Genomic DNA, 15,292 nt, shown 5'->3' with positions numbered 1-15,292 from the left:
GGGCGCTGTGGAAGGGCAACCTCACGGCCTGCCTGCGCCTCGGGCCCTACAGCGCCCTGCAGCTCGCCGCCTACCGCAGGTAAGCGCCCGGCCCCGCCGCCGGCCACCCCGCAAGCCCCGCGGTACTCCCGGGCCCGGGCCCCCCGCGCCGGGGGGATGAGAAGAAGAATCGCCCCCTTCCTGCCCTGGTGCCAGGTGCGAAGGAAAGCAGCCGCAAGCCAGTGGTGGGCTCAGGGCATGGGCACAAACCGGGCAGCCCGTGCTTTAGGGGGCCCCAACATTTTGCATCCGTCTGGCGTGTAGGTCAGCAAAGCGAAGCCTCGAAACGGGCCCCAAATGACTCTCGTGCCCAGGGCCCCAACGGCTCGAATACCTGGGCTGTGGCAGAGGCCAGCGAGGGCTTGGCAGGCAGGGCAATCCTGGCCAGCTGGCCCTTTCTGCGGGGTGGCAGAGACAGCAGGATCCACCTGTGCCTGGTGCTGCTCCAGCCTCCCCTCCAGTGGGCCTGCTCGGTTTGAGCTGGTTTTAATAACTTGGGAGTCGATTGTCCTTCACGGTACAACCCAGCAAAGCCATGGTCTTCACATCTGTTCCTTCAGCTCTGCTGACCATATTTATTTTTAATTTTTTTTCCCTTTGATAATATTAAACTTCAGAATCCAAGCTGTGCCGTCTCCAGACCTGGTGAGGAGCTGTGCTGATGCTCCCTCCACGTTGCTATAAATGTGTCTCGTTCCAAAACCCGTCTTTTAAATAAGATGGGGAAACCCACTAGGGGAGTGAACACGGGAGACAGGAATTGGAGTGCTGGGAAATGTGGCGTCTTTCTGTCCATGTCACCCAATAGAAATGGAGCGTTTCAGGACGTCCTTTTTCTTCCGGTGTTTGGCAGTCAGCTGTGTGCAAAGCCTTCGGTGGACTCTGCAACAGCCTGATGATTTGCAGCTTCTTTTCTCTGCTGGTTTGTTTATCTAGGTCAGCTGGGTGCATGATGTAGGCACCCTTTCCGGCTGGCGGGAAGGAGGGTTATTCCAGTTCGCTGGCTCTCCCACCCCGAGAGGAGGGGACAAGTGTGGGCTCACCTTCCCGCTGCCCAATCAGATCTGCTGCGGGGTCCTCAGCTCAGGCTGATGCCATCTATTGCATGTCTCGGGCTTGGCAGAGCATGAATCATCACAGCTGTGTGTGTACACTCCAGGATATGACACACAGGGCCCGGAGATTTGGTATCACTCCTCATTTGGTGATGGCCCTATGAGTCTTGAACAGGGTGGCTGCATTTTATCTTGAGACTTGAAACAGTGCATTCAGCTGCGTGGGGTTGGGGTGGCAGTTCTCTTTTTCACTTACTCAACAGGGGCTTTACCACAAAAAAAAATGTATTCACTTCCTCCCTCTGGTGCACATTAAACCATTTGTGGTCTAGTTGTCAAGTTGCCTAAGTGAGACATTCAGTGCAGAGGCATAAAATGCCAGAGAGTGAGAGAAACAGTGTATAGTAATGTGTTTGTGGAGATAATAGAAACCACAGGAATAGACATGTATGGGACATGAATGTTTAGACTGAGAAAACAGGGAGTTTTTAAGAGGAGAAAGGCATAGCTGGATGGGAAGTGGTGGATCTGTATTGCAGCAAGTTCTCTTGGGTGCCTTATGTGGCCCCAGCTGGACTCCTTGGACTTGTGTACCGCAGGGGTGGGCAACGTGTGGTCTGTGCCACAAGTGGCAACAGCACTTGGGCAGCCTCTGTGTGGCATGCAGCAGATGTGGGAAGTGAAGGCAGCACAGCAGCAGACAGGGCAGAAAGCACAGCAATAGATCAGGCAGGGGAAGGTGATCAGAGCATCACTCACGGAGGAACGGGACGAATTTGTGGCATACCTGTCAAAAAGGTTGGCCCCTACTGGTCTAACCATGTAAATGAGCTGGTTGGACTCTGCAAGGCACAAATGTGGAACTCTAGATGCATTTCTGCGCTCCTCATCTCTTGCTCCCTAGGCTTGGACTGAGATTCTTCTGTGATTTTTTTGATCACGCCCCAGTGCTTGCTGGCTGAATGATGTCCCTTGCTGCCCATTGCAGGGTGATGTATGAGTTTGCCACATCTACAGGAAAGGCAAATCTGGGTTTGCTAAGGAGATCTCATGAATCCAGGAGTAAATTAGCAAAAATGTACGAAGTACACCAGCATCAACATTTTAACAGCCAGTATAAGTTTGGACTTGATCCTCAATGCGCAGTAGTGCCTGAACATGACAGTGCCTGGCTCATTGTTCCACAGGTGTTAAAGATAGTCTCTCCTTTTCAATGGTCTTGATGATCTGTTAATCAAGCTAACCTTTTTTGGGGCAATTCTGCACTCTGCTAGCTGCTCCAGGTCTCTCTCCTCCTATTTCACAACCCTGGAGACTCTTTAGTTCTTTTTCAGAATCATAAATCAACCCATGGAGACCAGTGTTCAGCAGCAGCTAGGGTTTCAGCTTCAGTTAAGCAGGAAAGGCAGGGTGAGTCAGCTGAAGATGAGGCTCTGTTCCTGCTCTATGCAGCCATAACTCTGGAAAAATCTTTTTTTCTTCATTCTGCCTTTCAAAAACAAGTTGTATATTATATTCTGGAGTGTGTGTATGTGAGAAGAATAAAGGAATAGCCCCTCTCTTGTTTCTCTGTTCTAGGTTTGTTGTGCTCTTTACGGATGATTTGGGTCACATATCTCAATGGCATGCCATCATGGCAGGAAGCTTGGCTGGCATGGTTGCAACCATAGCAACTTACCCAACTGATGTCATTAAAACCCGACTCATTGTGCAGAACCGATTGGAACCATCTTATAAAGGAATTCTTCATGCTTTCTACACAATATATCATCAAGAGGGATTCCTGGCTCTGTATCGTGGTGTTTCGTCGACTGTTTTAGGTAAGCTAACAGTAGGATACCATATTTCTGAGCCTTGCTGCATGTATGGATGTTAAAACATCCATATGTAGAACTTGCTTGGCACATCTTAAAAGAACAAATGGCTCTTTAGAAAGCAAATATATGCACACAGCACTGTAGGTATCAACTTGTGTCAATCTTGTCATTGCTACAACAGCTAAATTCCTCTAAACTGTGAGGGGCTGCCAGTGTAGTATGTGTGATTAAAAGAATCCAAGAACACATTTTTGCTTTAGCTTTTTTTACTTTGGTTTGAGAAGCAGCATTTCCCTCCTTCACTTAAGAAAAACAACGTATACCTATAGTTCCTAGTACCTGGTCAGAGCAATGTAACAGCAATATAATATGCATGAAAGGTGAAGCTAGCAGTATGTCTCTGTGGCTGAGGCAGATGTGACTTGTTATTTATTGTCTAAATTATTTACCATCTCTCTGCAGCTTTGCAGAATACAACACTTTAATGCAGTACGATGGTTTATACAAATTGGGTTATAACTTTTAAATGCTCGTTGTTTTTCCTGTTGTAATCAAATTTAAATGTGGTGCAAGCAGGAACAGAGCTAATACACCAAACAAGATAGCAATGTCACCCAGGACCCTGGATGCTGAGGCAGCCCTGTTATACCTGTGGGCACTCTTGGGGCTGGTGTAAAGTGAAGAAAGTGACTGAAACCAAGATATAAGAGGCACCAGCACAATCTACAGGTTTGCATTTGCAAATATCTAATGCCATATTTGGACACTAAAACATAAAGCTTAAATAAGACCTTCCCTTGATACCGCAGTATCTAACAAGTATGGGTCTCTTTGGTTCAGTCGGACACCATTTAGATCATCAGTGGGGTAAGAAGAAAGCATGGCTCTTTCTTTATGCTGTGCTGCTTGCTCATGGGCGACCTTTTCTGTCTGGTTTGCTTTATAGGCACTATCCCATTTTCTGCTGGGTCATTATTCGTGTATATCAACTTGGACAAAATCTGGCGAGAGCCTAGCAGTCACTTCACTCCCCTCCAGAACTTCATCAATGGCTGTCTTGCTGCTGGTGTAGCACAGACACTTTCTTTCCCCTTTGAAACTGTCAAACGGAAAATGCAGGTACGGAGCACTATTATTGTTATCATTTTTCTGCAGTTTGCATTTATTTCCAGAGTTTTGGAACTAGGAACAAGCTAACTGATCAGTTTCCACCTCATGTCCATTGCAAAGAGGGCTGAGATGTGTTATTTCTTTTAGAAGAAATGGCTGACATTTGATTTGGCTTGAGATTTTTATTTGTTGCGACTTACTCAAACGATATAATTCCCTCTTAGGGCTGTCACTTTTTTTTTTTCTTTTTTCAGTAAACTGCATCCTTTCTCCACTTCATAGTAGTTGTATGTTCCATCAGATCTCCACACTTGAGAAGCAACAGCCTTCTCTGATGTGATGACATACAACCTTAGGTGCTAGGAGAGTTGCACAAAAGAAGAGCTGACTCCAGAGCTGCGGTGTGCCCTTTCATTGCATATGCACTCCTAACTGAGAATGCAGCGAGTTTAGTCATGTTATTAATTACCGAAAATCAGTATCAGCCTTAGTTCTGCTTCCAGCTGAGCCTAGTGCCTGCTGGAAATTCTTGTTGTCAACTCTGCAGGAATATCAGCTACATAAACACATCATCACTTATGCCACTTGTACCTTCCCTGAGAGTCTAAGCTTTCTGCAGCTTCCATCTGATCCACAAGATGCCTTGAAAATTCATCATAAGACTAACTATCCAGTGGTTGTCATAAACTGGTGGCTGCTTGGCCCTAAGAAAAATGAACTCATAGGAATGTGGGATTGGAAAGACCTTGAAATTGCAAGCAACTATAGCTTAATTCCCTTCCCAAACTGATCTGCTGCTTGGTGTGCTCATCTCCACATCCTAAGTGCTCTTGCTGTACCTAGTAGCCTTGCTTACAGTCCAGCATGGAAGTCAAGCAAAGGTCATCCCTTACCCCTGAGGGAGTTCAGCTTGGAGTGGAAGCGTCAGATGGTAGAGGTGGGACTTCAGGTCTGGGTCTGCAGGTTGGATACTCTACCTAAGTGCAAAGTAAAAGACTAGTACAACGAATGCCCAGACCTGGGGATTCTCCTTTCATCCCTCAGATGTAAAACTGTATTAGAAAATGTAAAAAATTATGCTTATTTACATGACTTTGTAGTTAAACCCCTTCCTTTGCCAAATACTTCAAGGAGGAAAACAAATCCCTCAATTCAAACTTTGTTTTCAGTTCCCTTGAGTTTTTTAAAAAGCTGTAATGTAGGCCCCTGAAAAATAACATGGAGTCTGATTTCCCTGCTGTTACGCCTTCAATGCTTTTTTTTCCCCACCTGATGTACCCAGATAGGACTCGGATACCGAGAACGTGTATATGGTAGACACAAGCCCATACCTACCGTAGTTTATACAAAATGAGGCAAAGATAAGGTCACTTTCTCATGAGGTTCTCCTTATCTTTAACTGCCTGTGGTTTTTAGTACACTGGTAATTCAGGCATTAATTTTTACTAGTTTGAAAGAAGTAAAATTCAACAGCTTCAGGCCTCAGGTTAAAAAGGTCCATGGCAGGTTTTGTCCCAGGGAGTGGGGTGGTAAAGGACAACCCAGCTTTGTTTCTTTCCAGCCACTGGGTTGTGCTGTTTCATTCGTTTGAGGCATAATTGCCCTTGGTTTCTTTTGGACATTTCTGTCCAGCATCTTGAGAAATGAGGCTTACTGCAGTATTTCTGCAGTAGTGGGCTTAGGGGAGGGCAAACTGGGCAACTGCCTGGGGCCCCACACTTTAGGGGGCCCCAAAATTTTGCAACAATTTTTGAGGGGGGCTGAAGTTTTTGTAAGCAAGTGGCTCTGTTTGCATTTTGACACTCGACTATTTATCTAATTCCCCCAAAGAATATTAAAAAGATCCACGATACAACTGTGGAGGTCATCAAAACTAAGCCTCTAAGGGGCCCCAATGACTCTCTTGCCTAGGGCCCCAACAACCCTAAGGCCACCACTGTTTTCTGTAAGGAACTGTCCCAAATCTATGGAAAGTAAATTTGTTAGAAATCTGAAAGGAAAACAGGATCCAAGTGACACTTTCTTAGTACACTGTAGTGTTCTGCTTTCATACTTGACAAACACACAAACTGCAGTAGAGGCATTCAGGTGATTTGAGCTGGAAGGGAAGGAAGAGTGTGCTTGGGGAACCTCCACCTGTTCCTAGCACTTCACTGACAAGCTGGAGGGAAGGAAGAGTGTGCTTGGGGAACCTAGGAGGATTCGTATCGAATCAGTAGCTCCTGATTTGTTGTTTGTTTTTTTTTTTAACAATTCAAGGCAGCTCAAACACAAGTTAACTGTGGATTGGCGGCAGCAGGGTTGTGGGGTCCAAGAAATGATGTTAAAAAATTAGCATCAGTGCATTGCTCAGGCTTGTGGGTTCAGGTCTGCACTGATCTCACCTGCTGGGGGTCTGCTCTACCTTCATTGAAGTGAAAGGAAAACCTGCCAGTGGGAACTGGGCCAAGGGAGTGTCAGCTGAGAGAAATCAGCAGGAAAGATGCTGAGTTCAGAGTCCAAAGTGAGAGTGTATGAGGGAATGACCGCAGGGTAGGCATAATACAGGTGCTGTCAGGAATGGGTACCAAGGAAGGGAGAGAATAAAGAGGAAGAAATGAAAGATCCCACAGGTCCCTTGGGGAAACAACAGAAAACAAAGGAGTTGACATCTCTGGTAGCTGTGATTATTCTTTTTTTCCTCCCTTCATTCATCTCCGCTGAGTTCCCATATATTGATCCTACGCAGTACAAAATAAAACCTGTGACCTATTGCAGTGTTCAGTTACAGTAAGGCTTAGTGCAAGTGCTTTGCCAGGGCATTCAGGAAGCTATGGTTCATCTTGCAGACTTGCTAAGTGACAAAGCACTAAGAACAGGAGCTATGGGGCCAATAGCAAATCCCTCTTGCCAGTCGTCCTGGCCTCATGTCTTAATATTGCTGTTAAGGGAGGGAATTTGGGGTGCTTCAAGGTTATTTTAGGTGCCTTCGATTCTCCCAAGAGAGTGAAATTAGACAGCACCAGGAAGAAAACCTAGAACATCGTAGACCAGCCAGAGTGTGGAACGGTAGCAGGCTGATTACGTGACTTGAGGACCAGACTGGCAACACCTCAGTTATAAACCCAGCTCTGCAAACCAACTTTCTTGAACAGCCCTAGATTTACATCAGCCTGTCCTTCTGTATCCACATCCAAATACTCTGTTCTTCCTGAGTCAGGAATTAGTTGCACAGTTCTCTGAAGAGCCATCCTGGTAGGCAAGGGCTGCGCATTACTAACAGCATCTGTCGTCATCCCCTCGATCCATCCTTTCTGGTTTCTATGTAGCCAGAGCCTGCACCTCCTGTGTCAGCAGTCTTTATCCCTGCCTTTGAAGGCACCAGGATCAGACTGTCAACGGACGATCCTTACTTCATATTTTAGTGATGATTTCTCCTGGTACCATCCTCCTCCCATTTCCACTTTAGCCTTAACATGTCTAGAAATGTTTTAAGAAGTTCTGTATTTGATGCCAAGTATATTTGAATGTTTTTACTTTTGTTTAATTAAATATGAATTGGTTTTTATGAATGCATGGGCACTCTTTGTTGTGATTATCCTAATTTTATCCCTTTGTCTTCCTTTTTCACTTTGCTCCTGGTTGGCATGTTAGAGAATTTAAGAGGTATGGTATGCATGTTTTGGCATGGCACATCTAGCTTATGTTGTGAGTCTGCAGAATGGGATTAGTCAAAGGCAAATTCCTTGGTAAAACTTACTATGTTACCAGATTTTAGAGCAAACGAATAAACTACCATTTGGGCACAAGAAAATTCTCTAATAGAGATGGCCTTTATCAGGAATGCCCAATAGATTGGAGGGCAGGATACAAACCTAATGATGCAAATCAGAATTATACCATTGTACTCAAATTTTACAAGAAAATCCTAGGACTGTGCTTTTCAGAGTCAAATTTTGTAACCTTTTGTGTTTACCGACAAGCTTGCCAAAACCTTCAAAGTAAATGTTAGTGAAATTTTGCATGGCTGATTTGTGTGCTCTAGATGTTATAGTTCTAAACTAGAAATTAACTTTATATATATATAAAACCTCTCTTTGTAAAGAGCACTTGAAATAATTTAAGGGTCAGCATCATTTCTTAGCTGTTTTTGTCACTTTATTTCTTGCATTTCTTTTATTCTGAGCACTGAAAGTAGCATAATCAGTTTATGATAGTTTCTGATTTAATTTCTTTGTTAGCTTCCTGTGCCCTAGCACAATGATCCAATAGTTGGCTGCAACTCTTAAGTGGGAATGTGGCTTGTGTGTTTTAATTGGTGCTTTATGATTCTTTTGGACAAATTTGTATGCTAAATCAAATCCTAAATAAAATGGCTTTTTTAAAGAATAAATAAACCAAAATCTAGTTTCCCAAATGGACATCTCGACCATATTGCCACCACCACCCTTCATATACTTCAGTGAATACAAGATTTTCTCTTCCAATTGTTTCCATTCTTTAAGCCAGATTGGGGAAAACTTCCCATCTAGGAGCACATTTCCATTGGGAATGCTAGTACCTAGTTTCACCTTCCCTACTCAGTCCAAGTGATTTGGGCAGCTTTCATGTGCCTTTTTTTTTTTTTTGCAGTCTGTATAGCCCCATTTTTGGTGTTTGTTCAAGAGGGAGTTGCCTGGACTCTGAATTTCAGTACAGCTGTTATATGCCATTATAATGAGAAGTATGCTGTTACTACATTATAAACCAGGGGACTTAAGTTGTGTTGTAAAAAGGTGGTTTTGCATTATTGTAAAAGTGACTTGTAGGCAGGGAGGGAGAGGGAGCCCTTTATGCCTCTTTCCCCCCACAACCCCTCTGCCCTTCCTGTACCTCTATAGCTCCACCAGCAAACTTTGCTACAACCTGGGCACATCTACACATTCATTAATGTGCAGTAGTTACTGGCCATTTAATTTAGTAACTGGTTAAAGAAGTACTCACTAAATGCACAGTAACTAGAGTTACCTTGCAGTAGCACTGGTGAATGCCTTTTTAGTGACACTACTGCACAATAGCCTAATAATACTGTGCAGTAGCATTAGCACTGTCTGTCCTGTGATGTGCAATTGTGCAGTGTTATTAGGCTACTGTGCATTAAGCATCTTGTGCAGACATGCTCACGGAGTCCAGCTCCTTAAGGTTACCACAGGATTCTGTGACTATTTTGGCACTGACCACATAACACTCCACATGTTCTCAAGAAATGTCTCCTGGGAATGTGTTCTGTTGCAGTATGTAATGGAAAGATACTTCCATACAATTTTCCAGCCCAGGCTACATACTCATTGGACTGCAACAATCTTTCAGAACTATCAAAAACAAATTACCTTCCTGTTCTTTACTTCCTGTTTTACTCTGGCCTGTTCCATAAAATCATTAAGGACAAGCAGCCATTGCTGGGTAATGCATTGCCACACATCACCCAGCAATAGCTGCTTTTCCGTAATATTTCATTTCAGAAGTAAGTTTTCCTATTGACATCTAAAGTGTTTTGGAAACCTTTTGGGATGAAAGTTGCTGTACAAACGTAAGATTTTATTATATTATGAATGTTGGTAGCTGTGCATTTTGCAGTAGCAGATTTTGAAGCCTTAAGAAGGGTGAGACATGACTAGTCATTTAACATTCTGGCGCACAGATAATCTAAACCAGTAAGAAGACTATACAATTCTTTGTTAAAATAGCTCCTTGACTAAGGCCTTGTGTTCAGAAGGACTGCCTACCACAGATCTTGTACCTGAGTTATAAACAAGCCTCTGGGACAGAAAACAGGAAGCATTTACAAGAAAAATATTTCCCTAAGCATATCTATACCGCAGAGTTGCTGTGCCAGGTAGGGCATCTCCAAGCATGCCATGCTGCTCTGCATAAACTAATTCCTGTTCCAGAAGCAGTGTAGCTGCATTCATGCTGTGCATGCTCATCACTGCCCACAGCACAATGTATGCAGCTTCATGACTCCTCTCCAGGAGGGTGCCCACACCAAGCAGCACAGGGTTTGAGGATGTCACGGCTTACTGTGGTGAGTTTGTGAGGTAACACACCCTCCCTGGGGGCCGTTAACTGGGGAGTGGAGAGGCGGCTACTGTGCAACACTGCTTACATGTAACTGCTGCAGAGAGACTGCTTCCTTACTGACCACGTGTTGCAAAACTTCCAAGCCAGCCTCTGCATGTACTCGTACAAGAGCATCTCTGCTGCTTCACAGGATTTGTTTTCTTGCCAAAAGGAAATCTGAAAGTTAGTAGAGTTTCAGGCCAGGGTCTAAAAAGAAAAACCAAACCCTCTCGGGTCATGTGTTTCACAGGACATCTAAAGGCATGCATGCTTCAAGATTTTTCTTATCCAGGTCTGTGTCTTTGACTGCTTGTGCTCATGTCTGGGAAACTTAAAAAAACATACGCAATTTGAATGAGCAGAGAGGCAGAATCACACAGAGCAAGACTACTAGTTTTAAGTCATATACCCTACACTTATACTTTATTCTTGTGTACTGTTCGTGAATTCATTGTTACTAAGCAATAACCTACAATACTTTGTTTATATTGGAGTTAGGGAGCCATAACACCAACTGTATTGCTAATTCAGTTTATGCATACTTATTTGTATAATTTAGCCCAGTAACATTTAATTGATTAGTGCAGTTCTGCTTCTAGCTGGAGAGGGATTTTTTTTTTCAGACGGACTCTGACACTTTCCACACTTGATTGGACAGGCAGAAAGGATTTCTGCATGAAAGCCAAATTCAGCTCTCGGGTTGTCACTTGATGTCAGCAAAGATGCACTAAGTAGCTCACTTGTCCTAGTATTTCATGAAAAGGACAATGCTCCCATCAGTGCTGCGTTTCTCCTCTTCCCTATGTGTGTATGTTTGCAGCGTGATGGGACTAGATCAGACAATAAGTATGTCCAACACCTCCAGTTGGATTCCTATCCCCTTGTAGCACAGTGCTTCAGTGTTAGCATTAGGTTTGCATGACCACCTGCAGTGGTCCCTCAGGTCACGCCCAGCCTGATTAGAAGCAGAGTATTCCCCAGTGGGTCTTTACAGGGTCCATTTTTCCTAGTGATTTTTTTTTTTTCCAGCTCTCAGTTCCTGGTAACATAAATGTATTTTTGATTATTAACATGGTTTAGTCTCTGAGGTAATCATTGAGCAGTCTGGATGAGCCTTACTGCTTTGGAGAGCCCAGTCCCAACCCTCTCCATGGAGCACATGAGCCACTTAGGACGTGCTTCTTGGCCAACACTGCTTGATGAAAATATGAGGAAAAGCACTGCTTGAGGAAAAGCTCTGACTGGCTTTTCTCCAGCCAGACAACACCATGAGGCATTTCTTTCAGACCCCCAGTGCCAGGAAAGGGAGAAAAACCTGAACACACTGTCCATTTGGTCATTAAGCCATGCTTTTGAAAGGCTGGAGTTTGCTTTCTTCCTTTCTTGCTTTCTCAAGTCCTCTAAAGCCTCTGCTGGACTTGAGAATGACAACTACCATGACTAATGATAGTACCACTCTTCCCAAACACCTTTCATCCAAGGAGCTACAGCTTTGATTAATAAGCTAGAATCTCAGTAGTAGCACAGTGCTCTACACAGCTCACTTGATCCACCAGTAAAATGCAGCCCCCACTGAGAGAGTTATTCATCAGCATGCAGCCACACCGCACAAGAGTTCTGGGGAAGGAAGTGAAGCATATTGTATCCAGGTGAGATACATAGGGTACTTAGGAAAGCAGAGTGTATTTTACTTACCTCTGGAATTTCCCCCAGAGGTTAGAAGAGGTACTCTGTAGACACCAAAGCTATTATATCAGTGCCCTCCCCTGCATGGACGATCTTAAATGACTTGGGAGAGACTTTTATTCACTTTGGGTTTGTCTACATACATACAGAGTTGCACTGCTACTTAATATGTGACTTTAAACTGTTTAACCAGCAAAAGGCTGGTTAAACTGGTGCAAATGACTTTGGGGGGGGGGGGGCAGTTAAGCTAGGGTTATATTGGCTTAGTTTAACATTGTTCTTAACCAAGGAGACAAACTAAAATGTGCCACTCAGCACAACATGAAGCCCTGATCCTATCAAGATGTAAGCATGTGCTTAACATCATGTAGTGAGAGCAGCCCAGTTGGAATCAATGGAAGTACATCAAACTTAACAGGCAGGGTTGGAGCCCAGTCATAGACTTGCACCACTTGAACAGGTGCAGATCTGGATGTCAACTTTATTTACTGGCTGAAGCTGAATCAATATGGCTAAGTACAGACAGTCAAAAAACCAGAGACTGAATCGATTCAGTATTTGCAGGTTGTAAGTCTAAGCTGTGTAGACTGCACCAACAAGCAAATGAGCAGACATTCATTTTTGATTCTGGAAACGCAGCGACATGCCTGCTGTGGCCCAGGCCAAAAGCTGGAAAGTGCTAGAGCACACCTGCCTCGGCTGGAGCAGCCAGCTTGGGCCAAAGCTAACCTGCCCACTCTGCAAGTATAGGGGGGATGGGATTGCAGGGAGGTACAAAGCATCCTGGGATGCCGGGGGACTGTGAGTTAACTTGAATGTGGAGGGGATCCAAGACAGAAGTTCAAGATTAAACCAATTTAACCTAAACCAGCTAAGTCTGGTACTACATTAATTCGGGTTTATCTTAAATTAGTTTAGGACATTTTGAAAGTAGTTTATATGCACTGAACTTCTGCTGTGTTACAGGTTAGAACTGGTTTCCAATCACTTATACTGGTTTTTGTGTAATTTCTGTCCCTAAGAGACGCTTTGAAACCACAGTGGAAGGACTGTACAAATGACTGCACTAGTGCTATAGTTAAGGCATCCATTTTCAGTTTTCAGGACACCTCCACAAGCATGGAAATTAGAAACATAAGTAAAGTCAGTTTTAGAAGCTAAGGAAACTTGGTTTAAGAAAGCTAAGACTCATCAGCAAGGCCTGGACTCCAGGGCAAGGAGTGAAATCACAGAATACAAAGGCTCTGATCCAAACCTATGTAAGGCCAAACACTGCTGATCTTGCTCCCTGGACCTGTTCCATTGATTTCAGCAAGCCAAGCAGGCTTTGGCTTTAAATCTGGGTTTTTTTCCCAACCCCCAGAGAAGAGGACAAGGTGTTCCTAGAGTGCAGCAGCTGAAGGTCAGCTGTTGTCATTGATTACTCTGAAGACAATTGCCCACTCTTACCTCACAGAGTGCCTTTCCACAGGGCTTTGGGGACTTTATGTCCTGGTTCGTGGTTTAGTCAGCATGATTGACACAGAAAAAGCCAGGACTCTGCCCCTGAGTGGTGACTCCCAGGAGGGGTTAAATGTGGCTGATCTAGTCTGTGCTCTTTTTTAAATATTTGCTCTTTGTTTACATTGTAAAATGGCTTGTGATTTACGGGGAATAAAATATTCCTTCAGTCCAGTCCCTTCAGTCCTCACTCGCATGAAATTCCTATTGATTTTAGCAGGAGTTTTGACTGAGCAAGGATTTGTCCTTCAGTTTCGTTTCAATTGCAATTGCCTTTAGCCGTCCTACATGCCCCTTCTAACCCAGTCTTACAAAACTTTAGCATTGTTATTTTAGATTAAGTAAAATGAACTCTTGAGCTTCATCATAAACTGCTTTCCTGTATGTTTCAGAAGTTGTTCAGAAGAGCAGGATAGAAGTTTTCTGATTTTTATAAAATACTAAGTGGTAGTGCTCTAGTTGGTCACCAAAACAAGATCTTGAAATATACCTTATTAACTGTCCTTTTGCTGTTCCTGGGTCAGTAGTGCCACACACTGTATGGTCATAACAGACTTTCAGATGGACAGAAATCTCATCTTGCAGAAGAAGAAAGATTTTAAAAGGCTCGCTCTTTTTTCAAGCTGTTCTCTCTCTTGTGCCCAAAGTTTGTGTCCACAAAACCTTGTGGATGTAATCAGGTGCATGTCAGATCGCACAGGTCAGGCAGTTGGAAGTCAAAGTGTCCCAAATGGCAGAAGGCCTAAGTTCCTTACCTGAAAATCTGGTCCCAGAGTTCCCATTTTTGTCCCCATGGGTGGTGCTAGGGGAGTTTTGTGGGGGCTATAGCCACCCCAAAATTCACCTTCTCCCTCGCCCTGTAGCCACCCCTCCCAATACCGTCCCTGTCCAAGCCCCCCTGCCTCCCACCCAGTTCACCACCTGCCCTGCAGTTGAATCTGCCATGCTCCCACCTGCAGAGGCACAGCACCTTAAGTGGGTATTGTTAAAAAACTGAGTAAGTATGTTTGACCATTGGCCAGAAGTTGTATCGCAACCCCCACAGTTTTCTGACTAGCCCACCTCAGCCCCCCACTGGGAAGAGGCTGGTGCCACCCTGTTTGTCCCTAATAAGCCAGCAAGTTTTATGCTTAAAGCCCAATCCTGCAGTCCTTAAGGAACAGAATCCCACTGAACTAATTGTGATCAGCTTTCAGGGCAAGGGAAGCAAAAAAAAAAAGTCATTAGAAGTCCCATCCCTGTAAAGGTCTGTAAGATCAGTGCCTATAATGGCAGCCTATTGCTGTGACATTCACCTAGGATTGTATCCTGTTATTTTAAGTCTGTACAGATGGCACCTGACTCCTCTTTTGTCTCCTGCTTTTAGATTATCAGAACAGAATATCTGCACAGTATAGTGATTGTTTGACTCACTGGCTACTAGAGACCAACAAAGGCTGTTTGTATTTGAGAGAGAGTAAATAGAGATGTCCTCTATTTAGTACATTTGATCATTCAAAGGACCGAGTACATCCACTGCAGACATATGGAATGAAGATGATCAACTTAGCATTCCTTGTCTGTTTGTTATCAGCACAGCCCTTGCACACAATACCGCTGTTCTTCCAGAGAAATGTAAAGGCCTTAAGAGTAGAATATTTCTTGGGAGGAAAGATCTTATACGTTTGATACGTGCATCAGTTAAGCAGCCTAAGGATTCAAGCTCTGCCAAAATAAAGATGTATAAGTTGCCTTGTTATGTATTATGCTACCCATAAGAACAGTACTCCCAGATCTTATCCCATAGGCAGCTCTGTCTCACTTATCTAAGCCAGGCCATGTCTTTGAAAAGATTGGATAGTGATACTGGTCTGATCTGCTCAGTTAGTTTCACTTTCTGGCCCTCAGTGCCTTACCAAAGTTGCAGACATTGCACTATTATGGGTATATGTAAATCTCACAGGACTACCCAACATCCTCACTAATGCTTTTTCAGTTAAAAAAAAAAAAAAAAAAAAAAAAAAACCA

At 44.0% G+C, this 15,292-nt stretch overlaps 1 protein-coding gene and 1 long non-coding RNA gene across 2 annotated transcripts in view; one reads left to right on the top strand and one right to left on the bottom strand.

The window, feature by feature from the left end:
- The first annotated feature begins 6 nt into the window (after positions 1-6).
- SLC25A43 (solute carrier family 25 member 43) overlaps positions 7-15,292 on the top strand; it is a 19,965-nt gene continuing 4,679 nt past the window's right edge. The window contains exons 1-3 of the mRNA XM_019521618.1: positions 7-79; positions 2,673-2,914; positions 3,858-4,030. Coding sequence (XP_019377163.1) covers positions 2,728-2,914; positions 3,858-4,030 — 360 coding nt within the window. The 5' untranslated portion in view covers positions 7-79; positions 2,673-2,727. The remainder of the gene's footprint in view (positions 80-2,672; positions 2,915-3,857; positions 4,031-15,292) is intronic.
- The window catches only part of LOC109300788, a 21,311-nt gene continuing 15,657 nt past the window's right edge, over positions 9,639-15,292 (bottom strand). Inside the window, exon 2 of the long non-coding RNA XR_002098327.1 lies at positions 9,639-11,138. This is a non-coding gene — a long non-coding RNA (uncharacterized LOC109300788). The remainder of the gene's footprint in view (positions 11,139-15,292) is intronic.

Source organism: Gavialis gangeticus, unplaced genomic scaffold (genome assembly GCF_001723915.1).
Source record: "Gavialis gangeticus isolate Ggan-Ray unplaced genomic scaffold, GavGan_comp1, whole genome shotgun sequence".
In the NCBI taxonomy this organism is placed as follows: domain Eukaryota; kingdom Metazoa; phylum Chordata; order Crocodylia; family Gavialidae; genus Gavialis; species Gavialis gangeticus.
This window is presented reverse-complemented; position numbering and strand designations above follow the sequence as displayed.